This window comes from Lutra lutra, chromosome 9, assembly GCF_902655055.1.
Source record: "Lutra lutra chromosome 9, mLutLut1.2, whole genome shotgun sequence".
In the NCBI taxonomy this organism is placed as follows: domain Eukaryota; kingdom Metazoa; phylum Chordata; class Mammalia; order Carnivora; family Mustelidae; genus Lutra; species Lutra lutra.
In genome coordinates this window covers 13259922-13287753 of record NC_062286.1, presented here as the reverse complement: position 1 = coordinate 13287753, position 27832 = coordinate 13259922, and the positions used below count along the sequence as shown (strand labels likewise).

General features: G+C 38.8%; 2 protein-coding genes across 5 annotated transcripts in view; one reads left to right on the top strand and one right to left on the bottom strand.

Annotated features, from left to right (window-relative positions):
* Window positions 1–8417, bottom strand: part of GEN1 (GEN1 Holliday junction 5' flap endonuclease) — a 37245-nt gene extending 28828 nt beyond the window's left edge. Inside the window, exons 1-2 of one of the 3 annotated variants that reach the window (XM_047747178.1) lie at window positions 8145–8417; window positions 361–567 (exon numbers count right to left, since the gene is read on the bottom strand). In XM_047747178.1, coding sequence (XP_047603134.1) covers window positions 361–521 — 161 coding nt within the window. In that variant the 5' untranslated portion in view covers window positions 522–567; window positions 8145–8417. The remainder of the gene's footprint in view (window positions 1–360; window positions 568–8144) is intronic. The other 2 variants (XM_047747176.1, XM_047747179.1) reach the window with 2 other exon arrangements.
* A 265-nt stretch (window positions 8418–8682) lies between these two features.
* Window positions 8683–27832, top strand: part of SMC6 (structural maintenance of chromosomes 6) — an 82555-nt gene continuing 63405 nt past the window's right edge. Inside the window, exons 1-4 of one of the 2 annotated variants that reach the window (XM_047747174.1) lie at window positions 8683–8894; window positions 16933–17075; window positions 18765–18882; window positions 21206–21311. In XM_047747174.1, the coding sequence (XP_047603130.1) occupies window positions 16938–17075; window positions 18765–18882; window positions 21206–21311 (362 nt within the window). In that variant the 5' untranslated portion in view covers window positions 8683–8894; window positions 16933–16937. Of the gene's footprint in view, window positions 8895–15808; window positions 15961–16932; window positions 17076–18764; window positions 18883–21205; window positions 21312–27832 lie in introns of those variants that run through there. The other variant, XM_047747175.1, reaches the window with a different exon arrangement.

Here is a 27832-nt window from a genome sequence, read left to right as displayed (position 1 = left end):
CCTGCCTCTGGACGTTGACAGAAGTTTCTGAACACAAGGAATATTCTGGAAGTAGAACTGACAAGACTCCCTGATAGACTGGATACAAGGCGGGGCCAAACAGAGAATGGCTCCCAAATTTCTGGCTTCTAGTCACCAAAGCATCCTAGTGAATATGGGAAGTAGGCAGCTGGGTCTGTGACTCTGGAGCTCAAATGTGTGAGTCATCGATTTATTAGAGATGGCAGAGACCGACATGTTAGTAACATATTTTAAAATCCCAAAATGGACAGCAACAACAAAGAAACAAAGTGGAAGCAAAACCAAGACATGTCCTGCTTATGCAATCATACATCTATGTCCTAAGAACATTTACTGTACCTGAGGTGGGGCTTCATGACGGTTCCAATCATTTTTTTGACCGTCTGTGCTTCACATACCCAGAGACTCAGATCAACTGCAATGGTTTTCCCACAGAGATTATGCAACTGGAGGTGCTGCTTTACAGGCTCCAAAATTGGCCACAAGTCATTCACGCCCATTCTGGTGATCGCCTGCTGTTATTTGAAACACACTTCATAATATGGACTGTTAAAGACGCAGGAGCTCAGAACAGAAATTCACACAATATATTCTATGTTTGTTTAAGATAATTCACAAATAGAGAACTCTCCTTACTTCCTTCATTAGGCAGCTTTTTGGAATGCTTCGAGAACATCTGAAACCTTAACAGTGGTGGTAATTTCCCTACTAGCTACAAAAATACTGATGCAACTAATGGATTAAGTTATTTGCAAATGGTACCATGCTGGATTAGTCCTTAAAAATCCACTCCTCACCAAATACATGTTTCTTTGGAGTACTGAAAAATAACGTTATTTTTTAAATTAATGGAACCCAAATGTCAATGGTCTTATCCCTTCTCATTCTCTCTTCTTGTCTATGTTCTCTTAAGCAGTGGTTGAGAATAATGCTTCCTACATGGTTATATTAAGATTGCATGAAATTTAGAAGATAAAAGGGAAAAAAAACCCAAATGGTAGTAATTGGCTTTGTTCCAGCTGTTAACAAGCAATAACAAATGCAGAGATGGGTACCAGCGATGATGCTGTAAATCATATTTGTCTTCTTGAGAATTCACTCCTTGATTTACATACCTAAAGCAAGAATAGGACTAGTTTTCTATCATAATCAGGAAATACAAGAAAACAAAAGCAAAGAAGCATGCAAATAAGTAAACCAAGGCAAAACACTAGGAGGTCAATGGAAAATGGGGGGGCATAAAATGGAGTTGGAGGCATATGAAATTATCTTTTTAAAAAGTTGGCTTTTCAAATTGCAAAGTCATACATGCTTATCGTGGAAAATTTAAAAAGAAATCTTTGGAAGAACAAAAAAATTTTAAATCACCTATACTGCCACTATTCAAAGAAAACTGTTAAACTCTTCAGTTTTACAAGACATTTTAAAAACAAAATTGACTTAGACTCTGCTATTCTAACCTGCTTTCATATTTTCTGTAGTCTATTTTTTCCTTATTAAACACCTATATCTGTTTTTCTCTTACTTTGTTATTATTTGATGAGCGTATTATGTAGTATTTGCAAGGATGATTCAATCTCACTCTACAAACATAATTGCGATTATCATCCTCTGAATAATGACCTTAATTCATTCCAGAAACACAGGTAGCATACAAAAAATACTACAAAAGCCTATCACTATGCAAAACACAAACCAATGCAAACCCATTCTAAATAAAAAATACTGTGTTGTCTGTTCCTTTAACAGATTCCACAGCAAAAGCAAATTTTCTCAAATTATACATAGTTGCAAAGAAAACAAACGCTGGGCTGTTGTTATTTTCTCTGTACTTTTCTGAATCTTAACTTTATATTGTGGCCAGGGCCACTTTTAGTAGTATTTTGTGTATTAATTTTTTTAATGAAGAACTGATCCAATATTTGCTGATATGTCACTTTACAAAGAAAAAATACACATTGTTAAATGCAAAGTATAAAGAATTAGGTAGTCTATTTCACATAAGCAGCCCCACTGGTTCAATGTTGCATTGTGGCATTGATTCGAAGATAAGGTTTTATCTCTGTTAATGTGAAAAGTTGCAGTTAATTCTGGACAGAGTGGAGACACATGTATTTTCTAAGTTATTATGAAAGGAAATAAGACTTTCACAGTCTTAAATATCAGAATGTATAAAATTCAGAAGTAGAAAGTTTGGGAAGGACATTTTGGTTGACAGTTTTGCTTTCCTTTTATTTGTGATTCAAGTTGAGTATGCCAGAATGGATTGTTACTGAAGGAAATTCTGCAATTTCTCTCTCTGGAGGAATGTTATCATATTTCATTTAAATGTGACCCTGACTCTAGCTGTCAAAATTTTAAATGCAGGTTATCTTCTGATTAGCAAAAGCTCTCCCAGAAATTTAAGATACGCTCTTAGCTGTGAGATTTATATAAAAGGGTATCAACTGTAGCATTGTTTATAATAGTAAAACAATAAGAAGAAACAAATGTCCATCAAGGAGTACCTTAATAAATTATGGCATGTTCAAAAAGAATAGAAAAAATAAATGGGATAGATCTACTTGTATAGTCTCCAAGTTTTCAAATGAAAACAGGTAGAAAATAGGTTATGTATCAGGGATGACTACAGTTTAGGAAGGGGAAGAAGAATTATTCTTCAAAGTACACACCTTTGTTTTTTTAATAATCATATGCATTCATTATTTTTCAAATTAAAAAAAAAGTTCAAAAAAATGTATCTGTAAAAGGTTGGGGAAATAGGGGCACCTGGGCGGCTCAGTGGGTTAAGCCTCTGCCTTCTGCTCAGGTCATGATCTCCAGGTCCTGGGATTGAGCCCCGCATGGGGCTCTCTGCTCAGTGGGGAGCCTGTTTCCCCCTCTCTGCCCACCTGTCTGCCTACTTGTGATCTCTATCTGTCAAATAAATAAATAAAATCTTAAAAAAAATCTATAAAGGTTGGGGAAATAAAACCAGAAATCTTTAGGTGGTTTATTTCTTGCCTAAATATTAAGAGATCAAATATGACTATAGTTTATGGGTCAAATTAAAAAGCAAGGTTCTGCAAATTTGTAAGTACCTCGTATCAAATCTGACTTGAGTATGGCTCTTCTAGGGATAAGTGATTCACATTCTCTTGTTTTCTTCAGACTCTCTAGGAGCTAGTCATGTGGACTTAAACAAGGCTCATTTTTCCCTCTGGCCTTTCCTGCTCACAGGTTCCTTCCTTCCAGTCTTATCTCTAATGCTTCATTACATGAGTTGACTACACATATCTAATTAAGTAATAATGACTGAAGATTCCCATCTAGTGCAGTGTTGTTTATGATGGCACAGATAAACACACATTTATGTGAAGGACTACAATGCATATTCTATTCCTTCTGAAGGTTGTAGAAAAAAAAAATTAGAGCTGTTGATAGGGTAGAGTCTTGATTTTACAAACTGTAGTCCTCTAAATATTTCAAGCATATTAAGAACATTTTTAAAAGAATTTAATGAAATATTATTCACTAGGGCAGCCAAGCATGAGAAAAAATAAGACTACAACTGATTCTATTAAAACATTAAAATTCCACAGATTGGATCCTTTAAGCAAGACCAAGAGGGCTTTCAACTACGCCCATAAATAATGTTTTTTAAAGATTTTATTTATTTATTGGGGCAGGGGGAGAGGGAACAGGAGCAGGGGGAGAGCAGTAGGAGAACCAGACTCCCTGCTCAGCAGGGAGCCAGATTAGAGGCTCCATTGCAAGCCCCTGGGAGAGGTGACCTGAACCAAAGGCAGATGTTTAACCCACTAAGCCACCCAGGCAACCCAGTAATATTTTTAATATAACATGATTATTACATTTAAAACTTAATTCTTCATGCCATTTTATTTTCTTTTGTCAGCATAAACCTGGTTTAAAGAACGAGCATCCACAGTTAGGTTACAGAGCCACTAGCACTGGTAGCTGAACAGTTATCAGTAATGTCTACCTAGGATACCCATTTTGGCTCTTCCTTTATTAAAATGTGAGAGAAGGCTACAAAGTTGTAACCACAGTTACTTAAACACAACTGTTATGAACCATGTAGGCAAACAGAACAACAGAATTATCTGTTGGTTCCCAGAAAGCAAAATTTGAGTTACTATCTCTGAACTAAAGTGTTTTCTTCTCCATTTTTCCTAAGTTATGTGGTATTTTCCAGAAAACTGTCTCTTTCATTGCCAATCTTTTTGGTCACCATGTTTTAAAATCTATCTCAAATCTTTTAAAAAGACTTTGATACCTTACCCCTCAGTCCCCATGCAGCTATTGAAATGGATTTCAACTCATTTTTTTTTTAAAAGATTTTATTTATTTATTTATTTGACAGACAGAGATCACAAGCAGGCAGAGAGGCAGGCAGAGAGAGAGGAGAAGCAGGCTCCCTGCTGAGCAGAGATCCCGATGCGGGGCTCGATCCCAGGACCCTGAGATCATGACCTGAGCCGAAGGCAGCGGCTTAACCCACTGAGCCACCCAGGCGCCCCTGAAATGGATTTCAAAGAGGAGAGTCTCTTTGTGCTCCCCAAACACATCCTATAGAAGAGTAATGCTTGGCTTAGTTTCTTTCATTAGCATCATCGTAGAATTCCTGATACGGTGAAATATTTTTTTCCTCACTTTTTTCTCTGAATGATAGGAATCAAGGGAATAGGAGCTAGTTTCTATGACATGCCCCCCCCAAAATCTTTTTTCTCTAACTTTACATTAATGAACTTGTTAGACCTTCTTGAATTACAAGATTTTATAAAGCCTTCACTGTTTTTAACTAAAAAATAACGAATTAGAACTATGCCAAGCAACATATTAAAAGGGTTGGGAGTGGGCACGGGAATTGCAAAGTGAGCAGGAAGATTTGAGGAAGAATATTTTTAGAGGCAGAGGCAGACTACACTGGAAAGAACATTTTTGCTGAGTCTCCTTTGAAGACTCTATAATGAGCTCTTCTCCAGTCTCCCTCGTATTACTTATCCCACTTACCTGACATCTCCCCTGGGCTGTTAACTAGAATACCAAATTCCCTACTTTACCTTCATGTGGATGCATAATATGCATTTAACTCTTGATTCCACCACCTCGCCTCCAAACTGTTTTACTTCCAGTCGCTTAGGCCATAAACCTAGCAGTCCTGGATTCTTTTCTTTACTCAGCTCTCCAATGCCCACTCCATCAGCAAATCCTCTACCTTTAAGATATACCCGAAATCCCCATTTCTAGTGATAGAACTCTGGCGTTGCCTATAGACAAACTTTAACAGTCTTCCAAATCACCTCTCTGCTTCCACTTTTTACTACCCTCCTCTCCTACACAATCATTCTCCTTCTAGAAGCCTAAAATCCTGTTTAAAAACCTAAAACATACTAAGATCATCATCTGCCTGTTTGTCACATGCGCATCTATTCCTTCTGTTTATTACATTAATTTACTTCTTCATTTATGGTGCTATCTTAGAGCCAGTTATAAAACAAAAACAAAATACTTAAAATTACGTAAGTGTTCTACATGTAATACATTATTTTAAAATACTATTTTAGGATTATCTTCATTAGATCTATGATCTAAATCAGTTCAGTTTAGAATGCATGTTCCTTTTGAAAATCATCCCTAAGAACAGAATATATTAAAAATACCCAATAGTCCAGAAAGGGCAAAATTATGTAAAATGTATATTTTATGAGAAATAACATCATGTTCTAAGAATGCAGTTAATCCTAAATGTCTATTCCTGGGATCTATTGTTTTCCATTCCTTGACATTTTCTTTGCTTCAGTGCTTCCTCTGTACATTAAGCTTCAACAGTAACATTGTAAAAGCATATAATGTTCCAAAAAGGGACAGAATGCCATAGCTTTTAAGATATTCAAGTACAACTACACTGGAAGATAGAACAGATGGTTTTTGAATGAGGTCATGATCATCAGCCTGAGGTTACTTGATGAGGTTACTTGAAAATAGCTCAGCATTAAACACAACATATATCAAAGTCTCTCACAGCTACGTAAAATTTTCTCTTATTTTTCAATAAGATACAATTTGAAAAAATCGTGGTGTGGGATGTGGTCTCTACTCCCATCTTCATAATGTGGTACTTTTACTGACATCAATCTGATCACGCCATCAGTGTATTATTACATATACAAAGAAGTCTCCTTAACATATTAACAATTCTTAAGAATTAATGTGATACAAGAATATTCATATGAATCAGCAAAGTCATAACAACCCACAGTAAATAACTTTATAACCTATTAGTGACTTCAATTTATTTAGTTTACTGAAAAAGCATTAGACTTGGAATTAGAAACCTAGGATTTTGGTCTTGGATATAATACTGAAGCTGTATGACCTTGGGGAGACGTTTAACCCATCTACAAAATGGGAGGTACTAAACCAAATGAACTATAGGATTCTGATATTCTTTGAACCTCCTGACCAATTTTGGTAGCTTGTAATAAAATAAAACCAGTCTATTCTAGATACTACTGCTTGACAGAAAGAACACAAATTTCTAGTTTAAAAAAGCCCTCAAGAATTCACTACAGTTAAAATAAAACAAATCCTTTGATGTAACCATATGGTGCCCATAAATCAATTTATGCTCCTAAAACTTCCTTAAAAGCTAATAAGCTTTTATTGGTTAATTATAAAACTGAATGAAGTGAGAAAAGCACAGAGCCTTGCTAATTCCACTAATGAATCAAATTTTAAAGAACATAAAAAGAGGTCAGTGGTTTGATTTATGCAAAAATACACATTTTATTAAACCAACAGTTTTCCAATTTTATTTCAGTTTAAGCAAAAACATTAGGAAAAAACTCTTTAACAACAAAACGAGAAATATTTTAAGTTTCCCAGTTCCCACTTACAAGACTATTTTCACATAAAGATAGGTAAATGGTTTATTTCAGTTCAAGATTGGACTGTATGGGATTTCCACCTAATTTCACTAATTAATGCTGGTTTTTTATTCTTTCTTCAGTTTTATTTTCATATGAATTTAGCATAAACTTTGAAGCATAATATACGCCAGACTTATAGTTAAGTGTTTATTAAATACCTATTATGTACCGGGAACTCTAGATGCTAGATACAATAATGAGAGATGAAGCCCTGCATTTAAGGACTTTATTAGGGCGAGACTTGAGATGGAAAGAGCATTACAACAACGTGACAAGGACAGGCGAAGTTAACGTAAGCTACAGGAGTACATAAATACCTAACCTAATATTGAGCATCAAGGAGGGGCTTCCTAAAGGAAGTGACATTGACCAGAAACCACCCAACTGTTCCCCACTGTTTACCAACAAGGACCACTTAAGACTAGATGTTGTACTGTTTTAGTCTATTTTGACCAGGTCCTACTTTTCATTGTGCCATGGCAAGGGCCACCATGGGAATAAGATACATTTGATTCTCTTTAGAAGCAAAAGGTTACTTCCATAGAAGGAATTCATTATTGGAGCCCTGACAATTGTCATCTATTTGGGGGTGAAGCAGCGTAGCGGTAAATGCCACTTTTCCCCATCTACAAGGGAAGACTGTGGAATACAGGAAATTGAGTATTTGACACGATCAACGTACTCAGTTAAAGAGTTGTGTAAAGACCTAAGAGGTCGGTTAATGTCTGGGTAAGAACAGCACTGAAAGCTACGCCAAGAAACTTAAAACTTCGTTAGTTCCGGTATTTATTGAGGGGGAGGGATTTACAGTATAGGCCGGTGCGGGGAGAAGACTGTAAATAACCACAACGCCTTAAGGGAACGGCTATCGTGGAAGCATTTCCAGAGCACAACACTGAAAAAGGAACACCCCGGTTAGACTACGCCTGCTTGGGCCTGGAACGGGACGTGGGCGTTCGCCTACAGGGTGCCCGGGAGACCATCCAGCGGCCATCTGCCTCGGCGGAGAGGAGCAAGCGCGGGGCGGCCGGGGGTCAAGCAAGCACGGCCGGATCGCGGCCAGGCGGCTCTCCCACCTTACTCCCAGCCGAGCCGCTGACCGGGGTTCGGAGGAGCGCCCCAACCCAGCCTTTCAAAGGAGCCAGAGGAAGGACGGGTCGGGGCCGCCTCTCCACGGTCCGCCGGACTTACCCGGACACCCCTTTCTCCTCGGTTTTGGAAGACGCCCCTCCGTCTTTTACCAGTTTGGCCTGAATCCTAACTACTGCTGCCTCCAAGTTTACAAATTTTCTCTTCAAAAAAAAAAAAAAAAAAAAAAGGTAAGCGAAAGAAAAGGAAAAGTGCTCTTTCCTTTTTCCCTAAGCAAAGACTAACGCTTGGATTGCAGCACCCGGAGGCGGGAAGTCTCAGGAGCACTTCTAATTCCGCGCCCCCTCCCTCGTGGCCCCGCCTCTTCCGGGAAGTAACCGTCCCCTTCCCGCGACCGCAGTCTCACACTAGGCTTTCCGGGCTTCCAGACGCTCGGCTCTACGCATGCTTGGAACTGTTACCAGGGTGCTCCGAGTTCTCTTCCCTTTCACTTAGGCAAATCACCCGGCCCCGCGCGTCCCGCCGACGAGAGCCCTGCGAGCCTACCAGCTTCCCCGTCGGCTGAGGGGCACTTCCGGCCCCTCCTCTTAGACTCTAGAGGCGCGAAAACTCCGAACCGCGCACGCGCGGGCTGAGCCCCGGCGGGAGGGGGGGGCGGGGCGCAGGCGCGGAGTGTCCGGCGGTGGGCGCCCGGGCAGCCAGCCTCCTGCATTCTCCCACCGCGGGCGCGCGGTTCCCCGCGGGCCAACGGCGGCTAGCCGAGGCCGAGACGCCCCAGGGTGCCCTTTGCGCCCCGCTGCCCAAGACAGCAGCCCCGATCGGGTTCCTTGGGGAGACTTGGACTTGTTCGAGGTAAGGTGAGGGCGCGCGCTGTCGCTCTCCCTTGCTCTGGATCAATCCCCTCGCTGTCCCCTTAGCCGGAGCCCTCCAGCCTACCTGGTGGCGGCTCGGTCACCGGAGCTGCGGCGGTGTCCAGGGTGTACCCGCTGGGCCGAGCGGGCCAGCCGTCCGGTGGGGATCTTCGGGCTTTCTCTGCGGGCGACACAGGTCTCCTCGACCGCGGGAAACTTGCCGGTGGCAACTGGGGCCCTCCTCGGGCTCCGCCGGCGGGGCTGGCAAATCCGGCTCGGGCTGTGGGACCCGGCGCCCGGCCCCTACCGGCCCTCGGCTTAGAGGAATAGCTTGAGGGGATGCGGTCCTGGGGGCGGAGAGTGGGCTCGGACCTCCGGCGCGTAGAGCGAATCTGATACCTCACCAGCAGCAACTTAGTCTGTTTACGAATGTATGCAAATAGCACTTTAATTAGATTTGTTGTTAAACCCCAGCGTCATGATAACGCAGACTGTATTATGTAGGAAAATTAAATTGTAATGTTTGTAATGTTTGGAGGTTTTGTGATGGCATTTCTGTTCCCTCTTTTCTTGTGGAAATGAACTGAGGAGGAATCCCGATTGGGAATTGCGGAACGCAAGACTAGGATAGAGAAACGGCTGTGGGACCAATAAGACTTGAGATAATACTGTGATGATTCCTGGAAAGAGTAACGATTTTGTGTATAAACCCTGAAGGCAGAATTTACGCGAGCGCTTATTACTCCGTGTATATTTCATGAGTAAGAGATTAAAAGCGGGTGTTTTAAGACAAGCTATTTCCGAATGTATATTCAAAGCAAAAAAAAAAAAAAAAGTCCAAACTCCGTAACTTTTAGGTAACTACTGTATGTATAGTCTTTAGAATATTCAATAACAAAAAAAAAAAAAAAGATAAAAGAAAGAAATTCAATAGCGTATGCATTGGCCTGCAGGTGTTAGGTAGTAAGTAGTTTTTGGGTGTGTGGGTGGAAGGGAACATATTAGAACTTTGATTTACTTTGTCTCATTCTAGTACTGTGTGAAATACACAGAGTGATAATTTTATGTCGAAATATGTATTCGAAATTTCTTTTTCTGACTGGAGATCAGATTTGGAGATCACTAGAATATTGCTTGTAAAACATGTTTTTTTGTGAGAGAACAACTGTTATGTGACCCAGAGCTCTTTGGTATCACCTCTTTAAGTTTTAGTTCTTTTTCTGTAATTGGAGGAAAATAGCTGTAATACCTAACAGCAGGATGCTTAAATATGTGTGTGTGGTGGGAGGAGAATATTTATAGCCCTATCTTTATCTATAATAAATATATAGCATTTAGTGTTGAGTTTGGCAACAAAAGTAAGTACAAATTCCCTAAGGTTTATTTTACTGAGTGTCTAGACGTAGAATTTTATATAAAACCTACCTAAATGTTGACTTACCATTTTTTAGAACTAAGTTAGACAAATTAATCAAAGCTGTATTTGACTTTCAGGAATCAATAAACAAGAAACTCAAAATTTTACCATAATGGTATGCATTATATTTAAGCCATAATTAGTTACATTTCACAGTTCTGTATACACACACATTAGTAAGTCCAGGTGACTGAGGGTCAACTATAGTCACTTCTGTTAATGTTAGCATTTTGATTCACTAGTTAATGAGATACATCTTTTCTCATTTAACATACTTTCCCTGGTGACCAAATTCAAAATAATTTTCTGTAGCTTTCTCAGCACCACTCCCAAATCTACCCTTACTGCATATTAACCTCTCCTTCTCAATATCCTAGAATCACTTCCAACTCCGTGTTTCGAGGCAAAATAAATGTATTATTTACCCCTTTTATTTCCAAACCTGCACTGTGTACTTACTATGGCATTTAGCGTTGTGTGAAGATTGTTTCTAAAAATGAAACACAAAATGAAGTTTTTTAAAGCCCCAAGTTTTAATTGGCTCAAATACTAACATTAGAAGGACACATCACAATACAATCCTTTTTGTAGTTTTATACATTAACGAAAGATAGATAAGAAGACGAATAAATTAATAGCCAATTTCACTGCCTATAAACAAACTTAGTTTGTTCATGCCTGGAGGAACCTGGGCGTTGAAGAGGTTTGACTTTGGATTTTGACAAACCTGGGTTTAGATATGAGTTCTACTAAGTTACAGCTACTTGTGTCTGGGCAAAATGTCTTCTTGAGTCTCAATATCCCCTTTTGTAAAATAAGGACAGTACTTACAAGGATGTTGAGGATTAAAGGAGATAAAGTGTTTATCTCAAGAGCTAAGCATGTAATAAGTAGATATTTAACAAATGTTAATTCTATTCCCATTTCACCCATACTTTTAAATCTCTTGGTTTCTTCTGTTCCTCTCATCCCTGATACTGTCACTGCTTTCCTTCAGTGCCCCCTCACCCTTAATAGCTTGGCTCTTTTGGCCCTATTCACACTCACCCTGTTTTATCTGTCCTCTAGGTTGAGGCCACAGGAATGTTATTAAAACACAAATCCGAGTGTTCAGATTTTATTATCTGGAATGTTGTGCTTAGTGCTTCCCAGTTTTGCTGATCTAGAATTGTTTGATAGATGGACTTTTGAAATTTTTTTCACTTAACTCTATTATGTATTGCATCTTGTGATTTTATGGTATATCCCAAGCAATGTGCTTAATTAGTTCACTACATTAAAAATGAGGTAGTTTAATATGCAGAACTGAGTGTGTCGGTGGTGGTGGGAGGGGCAGGGTTGGAGATGCCGTAAACACAGTCCACAGCAGCTTCAGATGTGGCAGCACGTTGCCTTTATTTTGCACCATTATTTCCTACTGTTTATACAGTTCTGTTACATCTGTTCTGACTGCTCTTAGTTCCTTCTTGGATATTAATGAGAAGTATGAATTATTAGATGGCTCACGATAAAATTTAAAATTTAGGCATTTATAATCCTGTTGAAGTGTATTTGATCTATCAAATTTCCTATTCACTTACTTGCTGTAATGAATTGGTTACCGATTTTCCTTCTTGAACTTATTTTTTATTGATAGTTACATATATGTTACTATTCTGCTCTGATTTGCTTCCTGTGAGAGAGATGTATTCCTTAATTCTGACTTTTTTTATTGTAAGTAAACAAATGAAGAGCTTTATGGATGTATTGAAAATAATGTATTGAAAATCCCAGAGGAGATTTTTTTCCCTTTTGTATTTCAGAATATTAGAGGTATTTTTCCTTGCATCTATTAATGTGTCTCTTTAGCCTTTTGGAGACAATTTTACTGTATTAACTTGTGTCTAACTCTCAGGACATTCATATGTGTTTTTAAAAATCCATTATCATTAAATTACAGAGTGATTTGTATTTTAAAAAGTAGGATCCTTCAGTATCTGTCAGATGCATGTTACCGTGGCAACCTAGTAGCAAACTGCAAATCCCAGGCCAAACACAGCAAATAAAAAATATCGTCATCACGTAGCACACCATCTTCTGTGTAGTACAGAATCTCACATTCACTGTAAGAAGCTTAACCACATTTATCTACATGCACTTTCTTCCCCCAGTTTTACTTGAAAAACTACCATGTTTTAATGGTAAAACACTAAAATCAGTCAGCTGATGTCTGAGTGCCTGCTAATTACAAGATCATCATTGGGCATTAATGAAAACTGTATCTAAAAAGGAATTTAATGTGGGGAAAACCAAATAGTAATTTGTCCTCTCTGCTTTCCTACAATAAATAAATTACTGCTCAGTAATTGAGAAGGAAATAGAGAATGGGTGGGAGAGAAAGTATTTTGGGGAAAATAATGGCATGGTGGTAGTCCAGGGAATTTAAGTTAGCAACAAGCAACAACAAACTAATATACATCGACTTTTGTTTTGTTTTTTTGGCTTTTTTAAAGATTTTATTTATTTATTTATTTGACAGACAGAGATCACAAGTAGGCAGAGGGGCAGGCGGGGCGGAAGCAGGCTCCCTGCTGAGCAGAGAGCCGAATGCGGGACTTGATCCCAGGACCCCAAGATCATGACCGGAGCCCAAGGCAGAGGCCTTAACCCACTGAACCACTCAGGCGCCCTACATTGACTCTTGTTAAATAGTTTGAGAACTAGGTTGGATTTTTCAAGTTTTGTTTGACTAGTTTAAGAGATTCAAAATTAACATTAGATTATTTGTTAAAAGAACAGATGTTGAATATTATGTAATTGTGACTGTAATGCTGATACTGTCTCAGGCATTTGTTTAGGTTAAATGTTCTTCAGATTTGATCTAATAAATACCTTTTAGACGGTATTTGTTTCATCATGATTAGGCTCTTCATTGCCTTCAGGATAGGATAAAGTCCAAGTTTTTAAATGTTGTTTACAACAGTTTTTCTTAAACTTTAATGCACTTAGGAATCTCCTGAGATCTTGCTGAAGATGAAGATTCTGATTCATTTGGTTTAGGAAGGGGCCTGAGATTCTGGATTTCTAATACATTCCCAGGAAATGTAGATGCTACTTGCTGGTCCTTGGACCATATTTGAATATAAAGTCTATAAGTCATTATATGATTAGCTTCTTCTCTGCTGCTCTAACTTAATTGCTTGCTTGCTTGCTATACCTTTAATTTATGGCACCATGTCATGGACTTGCATACGGTATCCACCGCACCAGAGTATCTGGTGTGTGGTCCAGGACTCTTTCGTAGGGTCTACAAAGTCAAACAGTGCATACTGACAGTCAGATGTTATTTGCCTTTTTCACTCATTCACTTATGAGAGAACGGAGTTTTCCAGAGGTTACGAGACTTGATGAGGTCACTGCTCTGAGGATTGATAGAATGTGTACATGTGTGTTCTTTGTTTTAAAAGTTCCTCAGTTTGAGGTGCCTGAGTGGCTCAGTCGTTAAGCCTCTCAGCTTTCCACTCAGGTCATGATCTCAGGGTCCTGCGATCAAGCCCAGCATCGGCTCCCTGCTTCCTCCTTCCTCTCCCACTCCCCCTGCTTGTGTTCCTTCTCTCTCAGTGTCTTTCTCTGTCAAATAAATAAATAAAATCTTAAAAGAAAAAAAAGTTTCTCAGTTTTAATTGACAGTTTTGTAGGTATTGATAGGTATAAACAAAAAGCTCTTTGAAGTCCTGAGTACTGTTTAAGAAGAGATCAGCCACAACCTTTGAGAACTGCTACCCTATGGTATTAGGCTGTAGATGCAAAGACTCAGGTATAGAACTTTACCAGAGCTCCTTCCTTAGCCTCAGTGACACATGGGATGAGCGGGAATTTTGGCGTTCCACATGGCTTCTGTGTACTTTACCTCTCTGGGCAGTGGGAAAAGGTCTCATGTAATACTACCCAAAGGAAAATGGGAGTAAGTAGCACCCTGTAACTGCCTGAGCAGGATAGACATGTAGGCTTCCCAGGTGGGCCCCACTGACACCATTATCATGGCTCTTATTTGGGCTACTTAGCCTTCTCTGACACAAGCCCAGTTGGGCTCCTTGGGGCCTTAAAAGGTGGAAGTCCAGGCTACCTGCTTGGCTTTTGCTAGTGTGTGTGTTGTTGGGAGAGTAGAAGGAGCAGCACAGGTTTTTTTTTGTTCATTTGTTTTGGTTTGGTTTTTGTTTTGTGGTATTTGGTTGGAGTAGAACAATTACTGTCTAAAAGTTTTCTGTCTTGTTAGGATGCCCTTTTTCTGGTCCTTCGGCTAGAGAGAGCAAGCTTTCATTAGCCCTTTTTTCCCCTGCACTTGTTGGTGTTTCCCCCAGTTGCTGTCTTCAAGTCTGGTGTATTTGAGGCAAAACAAAAACTCAGGGAACTCATCATGATGTCATTCCTTGTGTCCTAAGGTCCCTGGCCAGTCCATCTCCTTCTCATTCAGAGTTGTCTTATGTTTGTTATATACATAATTTCCAAAGTTTTTAGTTTTACCTAGGAAGAGGAATAGGGAGAAGTATATCTATTCCATTTCCTAGAAGTGGAAGCCTTTGATTGCTTTTTTAACTTGCGGTTCGAGAGAAAGAATAAAAGATTGAACTCTAGACCCACTGCATATCCTTTATATTTGTTGTATAAAAAATATGAATAAACATTAAAATATTCTCATTAAGGAAAATCTAGATTTGATAAAGATCTAGTTTTTGAAGAAAATATTTCCAAGTTTAATTAAATAGAACTTGCATGAAGGAGTCATGAGTATAGTTGAGGATTTTACAAAACATAAGGTAATCTTGTGTAGTAACTGTGAGGTTTTGCAAAATAAAATTACAGAAAAATTGATTCAGGAGGATATAGTGAACCTGTGAAAACTGGTGTACAAGAAAGAAATTTAAGTGATTTTATAAAGTTAACTTTTAAGCAGTCTCCACTTTGTAATAGCTTTAATACTATTTCTTTCTGTCTTTGAAAAAACATTTAATGTGTCATGCAGTAGAAGTGATTTCAGAGCCTTAAAAGGATGGGAAAACCACTCAGTTCATTTAATGAGACATGCATTGTGAAAATAACCAAGCCTTGGGGTGCCTGGTTGGCTCAGTTGGTTAAGTGGCTGCTTTTGGCCCGGGTCATGATCCCAGGGTCCTGGGATCAAGTCCTGCAGCATCGGGCTCCTTGCTCAGTGGGGAGTCTGTTTCTCCCCTTCCTGCCACTTCCCCTGCTTGTGCTTGCTCTTTCCCTCTCTCTATGTGTCAAATAAATAAACTTTTAAAAAGATATCCAAGCCTGACAGAGATAGTTCCCCAAATATGCACAGATATTTCTGCAAGATTGTTTATATCGATATAAGTTTGGAGAGCAGTGGGTTAAAAAATTAAACACTGTATGGATTTCTCTTCCTCTCTCACCCTCCTTTTCTTGCTCACTTTTCTTCTCTAGAGGCCCCATTTGGGTTCCTGCACATCTCTTGGAACACCACTCCACACATACACTCTTCGGACACACATACACTAAGACTGGCTTTGTTGCCCTGTGCGCATATCATCACATAGGGCTGTCATCTCTAGTGAGGACTAACTGGAGTTCATCAGTCCAAAATCAAGAGAGAGAAAACCTCAGTTGCTCTCCTGCTGCCCAGTACCTGGTACAGACCTTGTTGCTATGGTATAGTACTTGAAGGACTTAAATGGATCAAGACTAGAGCTATTCTTCTTGTTCTTTCCCTGTATCTGAGACATTTTGATTACCTATATTGTGTATTTTTCTCTCCATTTACTCAGCAAATAATTATTAAGTACATACCATAAGTCTAAACTGTATTTTATAGAGAAAAGTAAAAGCAGCTATCGGTAGGCATAACATTTAATTTTAATCACAGACTGTCAGGTTTGACTTGAGGTGCGGTTTTCATATGTTCAGAAAATCTTGTGTAATTTTAAATACATTAGTTTTCTAGACATAAATTTCATAGTACATTGGTAAAAAAAAAAAGACAGCATGGACTATTTCTTTAGGGAATGATTAAGGGAAACTACTAATAGTTTTATCTGAAAAATTGAATGATTGCTGTGGGATAATTTCAGAAGGTATTATGACATCTCTGTTAGATCTAGGAAAGTAGAAACCATAGTTCCACAAAATCTTTTACCATTTGTCAGTTGAGGAGTCAGAACATTCAGGTAGGCCCATATCAATAAAATCTTGGCCATGAATAACTCTGAAGTAAAATCAGCTAGTGTAGCATATGCACATGATTTAAAAAGATGCACATGATTTAATAAACATACATTTATTACCTTATACTTCTGCAGGTTAGAAGTCTGACATGACTCCTGGGGCTAAAATTGAGGTGGCAGTCAGGCTGTGTTTCTTTCTGAAGACCTGAGGGGAAAATCTATTTTGTTGCCTTTCCAGTCTCTAGTAGCCACTGGTGTTTTTTGTCTTATGGCCTCCTCCTCCTCTACAGCTGATATTTTTATTTTCTTAAAAGTAAAAACTAATGGACATAGTGCTTAAAATTTAAGCTTTGTCTCCTTTATTTTGTTAAGTTTAATATGTATGGAACAATCATATGGATTTCTTGATTTACTTCATTGTTGCTCTAATACATGTTCAGACCTGATGGCCAAAAGAAAGGAAGAAAATTTCTTCTCTCCTGAAAATGCCAAAAGACCAAGACAAGAAGAGTTAGATGACTTTGACAAAGACGGTGATGAAGATGAATGTACAGTTTCTTTCACTAATGGTACCTCTACTTTGGTAAGTGCAAAATTTGGGGCCTGGCGTGGTTTATATGTCATATTCTTGATAATTCAATATCAGGGAAGGCAGTATGATTAAAAAAAAAACAACTAAGGTGAAATAATACGACTTTTCTTGACATTTATGTTAACTATTAGAAACAATTGGTAAAGAAAACAAAGCTTGTTCTTTGGAATGATCAATAAGTTTGACAAACCTCTAATAAAGCCACCAAACGGAAGAAGAAAGGCACAAATTACTGGTAACAGGAACAAACCTGTAACATCAACCCTTTAGAAGGTTTCAGAAGGACAATAAGGGATGTGACATGACATGATGTTCAAAATCATTTGTTATTGAGGAAGTGCAAATTAAGACCACAGTGAGATATCACTACACACCCATCAGAATGACTGAAATTAAACATGACAGCAGTGACAAGTTCAAATGCTGGCAAAGATGCAGAGATCATTCATTGATTGCTGGTGGGAATGTAAAATGATATAGCTACTCTGAAAAATATTTTGGCCGTTTTTATTTTATTTTATTTTATTTTATTTTATTTTATTTTATTTTATTTTTTTATTTAACATGCAACAACAGCCTACCATAAAATCCAGCATTTATCCCAGAGAAATGAAGATATACCTTCACACAAAAATCTATACATGAATATTTATAGCAGCTTTATTTATAATAGCCCAAAACTGAAACAACCCAGGTGTCATTCAGTGAGTGAACAGTTAAACACTGTGGTACATTCATACCATGAAAAACTACTTAGCAGTGAACCCTCGGTGTAGGCAACAATAGACATTTCTATACCATTTGTGAAGTGACAGTGTTACAGAAATTGAGAACAGATTAGTGGACCAGGAGTTAAGATGGAGGTAGATTGGGTGGGATGTGGCTTGGCTATAAAAGGGGCAACGTGAGGAATCCTTGTGGTGTTGGAAATGTTCTACATCTTGACTGGACCAATGTCAGTATCCCTGTCGTGATACTGTACTACGGTTTGTAAGTTTTACCGTGGGCGGAAACTGAGTAGAGAATTCACAGGATCCCTCTATTTTTGAAACTGTATCTACAGTTAGATCAGAATAAAAATTTACTTTAAAACGTCTTCAACCATAATTTCCAATATTCTGCTCATACAAGGATTTAAGTGTTTCTGCTTTTTAATAAGATGGTGTCCAGAAAAGAGAAACCAGGAGTTTTTAAACACACTGTTAAAAAAGATTTAAAAAATTTACTGTACTAGTAGTTCTCATTCAAGGGGGGATTTCGCAACCCCCCGCCACTTGTGGGGACATTTAACAATGTCCGGATATGTTTTTGGTTGTCATAACTTGGGGTTAGATGTGTGCTACTAGCATCTCGTGGGTAGAAGGTAGGGATGTTGCTAAAATTCTCAAAATGCACCAGGCAGCCCCCCGCCAACAAAAAAATTATTTGACTCAAAACATTAGCATTGTCCTATTAAGAAACTATGTGATAACAATTAATTAGATCCTTGAAGGACTTTAGAATGAGTGATTACTCATAGAAGGTTCCCATTTAATTTCATTTTACTCATTAATCACTTACTATAACTTTTTTCATTAATTACACCACTGAACTTTCTCCAAATGTTTAGATGGTTATAGTGAGTTTATTAGATTAATTGTTTTCTCTCTCCCCTCCCCCCCTTTTTTTTTGGGTTAATAGACCGCAGCAGAAGTTGGAATAATTGAGAGTATTCAGCTAAGAAACTTTATGTGTCATTCGATGCTTGGACCCTTTAAATTTGGTTCTAATGTCAACTTTGTTGTTGGTAACAATGGAAGTAAGTGCTTTTGTCCTCCTCCTTATTTGACTTTGAGCAGTACTTTACAGTTAGAATGCATTAACTTTTGTAAAATAGGTGACTGAATGCTGATAAATCTAAGTTTTAGGTCTATAAACTTACAGTCATGAATATTTTCACTATTTGCTGTCAGTCTACACTTTAAGAAATTAGGAGTTAACTGTAGGTTTATTATTTATGTAGTAGGAATAAACATTTCCTGCTTATTTTTTTTTTAATCCATTTGTTTTGAAATTCATACCCTAGAAGAGTGGACAAACTACCCTCATTATGATTGAGGCAGCCTTGCATCTTACATCTATTAAATGTTATGATAGAGCCTAAACAGAGTGCCATGAGAATCCAAACATGAAGGAAACTAATTCTCACCGTGGCCAATGAAACTTGGAGAGGAGGTGGTATTTGTGGTGGTACTTGAATGAAAACGACAGATTGTGCAGATCTCACTGGGGAAGAAGAGGCTGAGATGTTTCAGGCAAAGATTGCTCATCAGCACAGGTTCGAAGGAGTAGAAATAGACATGCATGGACAGTGGTGAACAACCTTATATGATAGCTTTGTCATATCCTACATGATAGGGAGGGGTAGAAGGTGACACCGGAGAGTCCTGTTGTAGGTGATATTGGTGAGAATCTTCAATGCCATGATAAAGATTTTGGTGTTATGTTCAAAAGTCAGTGGAGAACCAGTTAAAGTTTATGAGTAAGGGATGACATGGTCAAGATTTATGAAACAAAGTGGCCACGTTGTGGAGAATGGATTAGAAGGGGAGAGACACAGGGGTTAAAAAGACCTGTTAGGCAGCTTTTGTGATGGACCAGCCAGGCCTGAGCTGTTGACAACTTAATTGAGCCATACACAGAGAGGAGGCTTGTCAGAGCCTGCAGCTGGTGGTGTGCTAGAAGGACCTTAGGTGAGTGCAGCTCTGAATTCTGTTGAGTGTTCAGTAGGTGTTCTTTTTTTTTTTTTTTTTTAAGATTTTATCAATTTATTTGATAGAGATCACAAGTAGGCAGAGAGGCAGGCAGAGAGAGAGGGGGAGGCAGGCTCCCCGCCAAGCAGAGAGCCTGATGTGGGGCTCGATCCCAGGACCCTGGGATCATGACCCGAGCCAAAGGCAGAGGCTTTAACCCACTGAGCCACCCAGGCACCCCTCAGTAGGTGTTCTTTGTTTCTCCTGTGCTATATGCAGTCAAGAGGAAAATGTTATAAGAAGGAGAGAATGGACAGAGGGATCAGTGCTACTGGGAGGTCCCACAGGATAAGAAATAAGGAAAGACTGATGGGTTCTGCAATTAGGTCTTTTCTTTGTTTTTGTTTTTAATTTTGAAGCAGTGATTTTATTAATAAAACTGAGAGAAGAGGAAATAATGTAAATAGTGGAGGCATTGAATTTGGAAATGAACAAGCAGAGATTAGAGACTCAAAAGCATTCCAGGAACTAAATCAGATTAACCAGTGGTATATTTGGGTTAATTTGGGTTATATTGTGAAAAATGATAGCCTCGTAAGAGTTGATTTAATTGGTTGACTGTGGAGTTCAGAAAATGATTACATATCCTGGGTAATTGTTTAGATTTTAAAATTTCGGCTTGTGATATTTTATATCTGTTGGCATAAAAAGAAGTGTACTTTTCAGAGAGCTGGGAGATGAATAATTTTCAAATTATGAATAATAATTGTCAAAATATTACACAGAAACATTCATCTGTATGACTGATGATTTTTCCATATTTAAGTTCATTCATTTGTTAAATACCAGAGTGCCTATGATGGGCTGCTCTTGGAGATACAGCATTGAAGAAAACAAACAACATCCCTGTCCCTATGGGGCTTGTTTGCTTTCAAGGGTTGTTAAAAATAGTTTCTGACTTCTCTGAATTTATGGAAAAAGTAAATTATGCCTAAATTAGAATGTAATAAAAATCAGGTGAATCAAGTATACATGTGTAATTAGAAAGATAGACTCATTTTTAATAGGCTGATGGACCAAGATGTAACAGTGAGACTTGTAAGTTGGAAAAATAGCAACCATTTTTTCCATTTCCCTGTTAGTGCCAAAAATTTGATTCCTGAAACGTACTAATTTTTTTTAATAGCGGCAGCTAAATATCTCATGATAGGTATAACTTTTTTAAGTTCGCTGAAAGAAAATGATAATGGAAGTGTAACACTTCATCTCAGGGTTGGAACTAATTTACATTTTCATTCAGAAATCTTTGTACATCAAATGGTAGGAGTCAGCCTTTTCATTACTCTCTCTTTAATGAGTGTGATTTTTTTCCAACACCTGTCTGTTTAGGTGGGAAGAGCGCAGTACTCACAGCTCTCATCGTTGGCCTTGGAGGAAAAGCTATTGCTACTAATAGAGGCTCTTCTTTGAAAGGTTTTGTGAAAGATGGACAGAAGTAAGTGTTTGCGTTCTACATGGATTTTTCAATTCTTTAGTAAGAAGCAGCTTACTGTAGATTTGTAGTTCGTATAAATATGGTAGGAAATGAATTGACTTCCAGAACTAGAGCAGAACAGTCCTCTTTTTCCATTCCTTTCTCTTGGTCCCTGTTGCCTGCATGGCCTCTGTTGTCTATTACTCTCTCCAGACAGAAAGCTTGTGTAAGGTATTATCATATGCCTGCCCACTTATACTCTTGTTTCTGTTACCTTTTTGGAAGAAAGAACTAACAGTGATAAATTTGTATTATTTCTGTTTAAAGGAATATTTATAAATAATGGACTTTCCTGGCTCTTGACCCAAACTTCACTAAGTCCATATTGGTATGATACAGGCAGAAGAGTCCATGACCAGCCAAGGGTCCCTGCAAAATTTCTGCCTCCAGTCCCTAGAATTCCAAAAAAGTATTCTGCTCTCTGTCTTTGATTTTACGTCCTTTACTCAGGTGCTTTGCCAGTGATTTCGATTTGAGGACCACATCCACACATCTATTTGTGGTCTACCACAAATACCTTGGAGAATGGTCATGTAACTATTCTTATTGGCTCTATACTTACATTTCTTTCTTTCTTTTTTTTTTTTTTTAAGATTTTATTTATTTATTTGAAAGCACACAAGGGTGGGGGGAGCAGAGGGATAAACCTGACTCCACGTGAGCACAGAGCCCAGTGTGGGGCTCAATCCCACAGACCTGAAATTATGACCCGAGCTGAAATCAAGAGACGCTTAACTGACTGAACCTCCCAGGTGACCCATTTGTAATTCTTTTTGATGTAACTTGCCTTAATGTAACTTTATCTTAATTCCCTAGTTTGCATTGTCTTAGACTTAGGTCCTTTTGCCCATTAAGAGCACTCTTCAGGCTGATCTCCTTTTCTTCTTAATACAGCTTTAAGTACCTCTGAAGGGATCTTTGTGTCTCAAAAAAACTGGAAGCCCAAAACTCTGTTATACTAGCTCTCAGAGTGAGGCTGCTTAATCTCTCGTTTCTCTCTTGCATGCCCCATGCCTAGAACCTCTGGAACTTTGATAATTAAGTGATCTTTTTTCGTATAATAGACTTTCCTTCTGCTCAGTGTCATATCCATTTCACTTCTTCAGTTTTATTACTAAAATATAGAAGAGGGATGGGATGTAAACCAGGACTGCAGTTTTCTCATGTATCTCTCAGAAAACCATGGGAATCTTAACCCTAAGCCAGAGTTCCAAGTGGACACAGGAGAAGGGGTAAAGATACACAGAAAATAATTTCCCATGCTGTATGGCCTTGGAAACGAACTACTTGGTAACAATTCTCCAGCATATTTTCTGTCTCTCCTTATCTTATTTGGGTCCCAGCCCAGCAAGGTCTTCTCCTCTCGGTAGTCCCCAACCAAATAATATCTGAGGTCAAATATAAGTTATTTCAACATTTTTAATGGTCCCAGCTCTGTTTCAATTCATTATACCTAACTATACATTTCTTAGTTGTCCAAACAATCACATGGTCTGCCTAGCCAGATAACACATTGCTCTTTCAAATAGGAACTTTGAGGGGAAAAAAACCTTTTTTTCTGTACCACTGAATGTTTTATGTTTCAGTTAAATATATATTTTTTGTTTGTTTGTTTTTAGCCACTTGGGTAATATTTGGACCAAAGCAGAAACTTCTGAGACTTGTCCTCAGAATATCACTTAAAAAAGGAAAAGTCCAGCTTACATGAATCACCAACTTTCAAGGATATAGCTGCCTGGAGATAGGAATATTAATGTATTTTAAACAGTTAATAACAGTTAAAAGCTTTTCCTGAGCTCAATCTCCTATTTACTGACCTTGTCTGAAAAAGTAGCTTAAAAACAGCTTTTTCAAACCCATTACTATTCTTCTAGTCATCCCTTCTTCGTTTAAAATGTTCGATATCTGTGAATTTCATGGTGCGCCTTGTTGGCTCAGTCAGTTGAGGGTCTGACTCTTGATTTCGGCTCAGGGGTTGTGGGATGATCTCAGGGTTGTGGGATCCATCCAGCCCCATAATGGGCACCACGCTCACTGGGGATTCCCCTTCTCCCCCCGCCCCCTTTAAACCTCACTTATGAGCGTGCATGCTCTCTCTCTCTCTCACAAATAAGTCATTTTAAAATAAATGATTAAAATATTCAGTATCTGTGAATTTCTTCTTATTTTATAGTCTCTGGTTCTATCATCACTTTTTTACAGAATCAGCTCATGGAGCTTTTCAGTTCCAGTCTTAGTCGGTTCTGTATCTAAAATCGTGGCTGTCTCACTTTGCCTGAAGAAGGTCTGTTGGTTTGGCTCAGGTTCAAGAGAGTCCTTGGGACTCTCCTCCCCACTGCTCCCCCCCCACCCCCGCCAACATTACACTCCCCTGTGATAGCACCTGGGCTCTCAGGTGTTGGGGGTTTCAGCTCTCTGTAGCAATGCTTGTCCAGTGAGGTTCAGAGAACTGTGCCCTGAGGTACTTTACCTGGGAGTCAGCCCTCTGTCAGCCACCAACCCTTTACAGTGGTGCTGGGGCCTAATGCAGCTCCTCCATGGAAACCTCTCTCAGCGATCCAAGGTCTCATGCCCCTTGTTTTTTAGGTTCTTCTTGAGTTCACGGCTTTAGTTTAGTTCACGGCTCCCTCCCCTGGCCTTCCGAATACTAGCCCTGGTGGCTTTGGGATCTTTGCAGCAGTCCCATTTCTGACATCAGTTGTGCCGTTGGGAGTGGGTTATGGAGGGACGAAAACTCATACTCTCCTACTCTGCATTTCTGATTGATTCAGTCAAGGCTGCAGAACTTCTGCAGATGAGCTGGCTACTCAGGGACAGAGCAGATGCGTCATAGTTTTACACGGCTTGTTCCTTGTTCCCGTTGGTCTGCTGCTGCCAGATACCTCTCTGCAGATTGATTTTTTTCCCGAGTTGAGAAAGAAACCACATTCTTTCTGTGGCACTACTTGTTTCTGTTGTCATTCTGAAGGAACTCCCATCTATAGTCTCTTCACTTAAGGGTCTCCCATATTTACAGACATTGGACTCCATGGCTCTTAACCTCAATTCAGGATGAGCTTCATCAGGATGGTGAGGAGACAGCAGTTAGGGCCCAGTAAAGTTGTCCGTGTCTCTCCTTGTACAGGTGTTTTGAGCAGTTATTATGGAGCTTTTCTCCTCAGCCATAGTTTTTTTTAAAAAAACTTGCCTTTCTTTATTCAAATTCTTCACAACGGGATACCAGTGCCTCCAAAGTTCTAACAATACTAAAGGTATATAAATACAAGGAGTAGCTAGGAATGAAAAGAATAAAGTAGATGTTTGCTGTAGATCAAGAGAGGTGTTTAATGATTCAGAGAGGAAATATACATAGTCACTTTATTTTTATTTAATTTTCTATTTAAGTTTAATTTAATTAACATATAGTTTCTTAGTTTCAAAGGTAGAATTTAGTGATTCATCAGTTGCATATAATACCTAGTGCTCATTCCATTAATTGCCCTCCTTAATGACCAACAGCCAGTTAACCCCATCCTCCCACCCACCTCCCCTCCAGCAACCCTCAGTTTGTCTCTACTGTTAAGAGTCTTTTATGGTTTATCTCCCTCTCTGTTTCCATTTTATTTTTCCTTCCCTTCCCCTGTGTTTATCTGTTTTGTTTCTTAAATTCCACATAGGAGTGAGATCATACAATATTTGTCTTTTTCTAACTTTTTTCACTTAGCATAACATCCTCTGGTTCTGTCCATGTCATTGCAAATGGCAAGATATCATTCTTTTTGATGGCTGAGTAATATTCCAATGCATATATACACCACTTCTTCATCTCTTCATCTGTCAGTGGGTGTCTGGGCTCTTTCCCTATTTTGGGTAGTATGGGCATTGCTGCTGTAAACATTGGGGTGCAGGTGCCCCTTCAAATCACTGTGTTTGTAGCCTTTGGATAAATACCTAGTAGTGCAACTCCTGGGTCATAGGGTAGCTCTATTTTCAACTTTTTGAGGAACCTCCATACTGTTTTCCAGAGTGGCTGCACCAGCTTGCATTCCCACCAACAGTGTGAGACGGTCCCCTCTTTCTCTGCATCTTCACCAACATGTTTTCCTGAGTTGTTAATTTTAGCCATTCTGACTGGTGTGAGGTGGTATCCCATTGTGGTTTTGATTTGTATTTCCCCCATGTCAAGTGATATTGAGCATGTTTTCATGTGTCTGTTGGCCATTTGTATGTCTTCTTTGGAGAAACGTCTGTTCATGTCTTGTGCCCATTTCTTGACTGGATTTTTTGTTTTTTGGGTGTTGAGTTTGATAAGTTCTTTGTAGATTTTGGATACTAGCCCTTTATCTGATAAGACATTTGCAAATACCTCCTCCCATTCTGTAGGTTACCTTTTAGTATTGTTGACTGTTTCCTTTGCTATGCAAAAGCTTTTTATCCTGATGAAGTCCCCATAGTTCATTTTTGCTTTTGTTTCTCTGTACTCACTTTATTTTTTAAATGTTTTCATGAGGTGCATTCACTTAATACTAGGTAATCATACTAGCTAGTGAAATAAAATATTTTTTCTCCTTACGGTAGGCCAGTTGCCCTTCCCCTACTATACTTCAGTTAATGGTTTTCAGCCTTGACTGTTCATTAAAACCAACTCAGGAGCTTTTAAAAATCCTATTAATTAAAATTTTTCAGGAGCGTATCTGTCCTAATTATGTATTTCTGATTTAAACACACACACCCCAGCTTAGAGTAGTTGAGAAAAGGTGATTTATTATAAAGATTCAGAGATATGTGTCTTAGAACCTGCAGGGAAGAAGTACAATTGGGTCTCATGAGTGACTGGAACTGAGAGACCTCAGAACCAAGTATTACCTTCTCTGGGCCTTTCTGTTTTGTGTCTCTGCTTTTCTGTGTCTTTGTCTATAGGCCTCTGTCTGCCACTCCCTTCTTTTAGATCCATGCTGCAACCCTTCTGCTATACCACCCCGCCTCACCCCCTCACTTAATGGGCTATGCTGTGTTTCATTCCCTTCCCTCTTTCTCCTTATGACAAGCGTGTGGGTTTGTAAATGTGTTTCTCTCATCTCTGGAGTATGTGTTCTCTTCCTTATAACTTATCCAGGTCTTTGTTACTCTGTCCTCGTGTGTGCACTCATTGACCTCTTACTGCCCTTGTCTGTGGGACAGTGCGTGTAAGGAAGTGCTCTTACATTCTCTTTGTCTCAGATTCAATGCCAATGTCTGTGGGTGTGTCTTTCTGTCTGTCTTGGTGGTTTTCCAGGAGTTTCTCCATTGTATGCTTCTGCTGCTCTCCTCTGGTCAGGGGGTAATGTCCCAAACTGGTTTCTCTGGTCCTTAGAGGCCTCAAGGAATCACCAGCTCTTGACTTGGTTGTGCCTTCATTTGGGTTTGTTGATAAAACTTTTCACTATGAAGTAATCTAGATTTATGGAAGTGTTGCAAAGATTGTAGAGTTTCCTGTATGACCTTCATCTAATTTTCCTTAATATTGATAGCTTAAGTAACAAAGTAACTTTTATCAAAGCTATACGGTTCACCTTGGTATTACTGAGGAACCTATAGACCTTATTTGGGTTTTACCAGTTCTTCTTAATTTGAATTCTTAAAGAAGAGAATCTGTTTCAGTTTGTGTCAGATTTCTGTACTTAGTTCAGTCCCTGGGAGTCAAGGTGGGGACTATGGCTGCTGAGCCCTGTCTTTCTGCTTGAGCACTCCTGGAGAAGAGAGTGAGAAGATGAAACCTTTCAGTGTGCCTACTGTAATACCAGCTTACAGTAAAGTTTATTTTGAGTATGTTTTTCTGCAATTCCTACAAATGGGAGCACTTTGGGAATATGATTACAAATTCATGAAAACAAATACTATTAAAGATTTCATTTAATTACTACTTGAAGTAGTTTCACATTAAGGGACTTTAGGATTTTGACAGATGTTCGTATGAGCCAGGAAAAAAAGAATTGTCTGCTTTTATATTTAGGGAAGTTTTAATGTATTTAGTAATGTACCTTGTTAACATTGTCTTTCTACTAATCTTACTTTAACAAAAGTAGAAAAATAAAGATTGACATTTTTCCCCATAATGTATTAAAATATGTACTTTTTTTCTGTACATTTGATACATTTTTCTGTAATCTGATAAAACTTCAATCATTTGTTTCTTGCTACCAATACTTTTCATTTTTTTTATTGCCAAGTATTTGAAAGAATAAAGTTGCTTTCTTTGATGCCAATGCTCTTAGAAAATGTTACTATTTCACCATAATTGTTACTTAATCATTCTTAAAGGTCTGCTGTCAGTGTAATGCTTTGTTATGTAATTTAGAGTAGTCAGGCAGTACAGTAATACACATTGCTCGTAAGAAAATATATAACTTATCTACATGACTTGAAACAACCAAACTTAAATGGTTTTAGGGCACCTGGGTGGCTCAGTGGGTTAAGTGTCTGACTTCAGCTCAGGGTCCTGCAATTGAGCCTCACATGGGGCT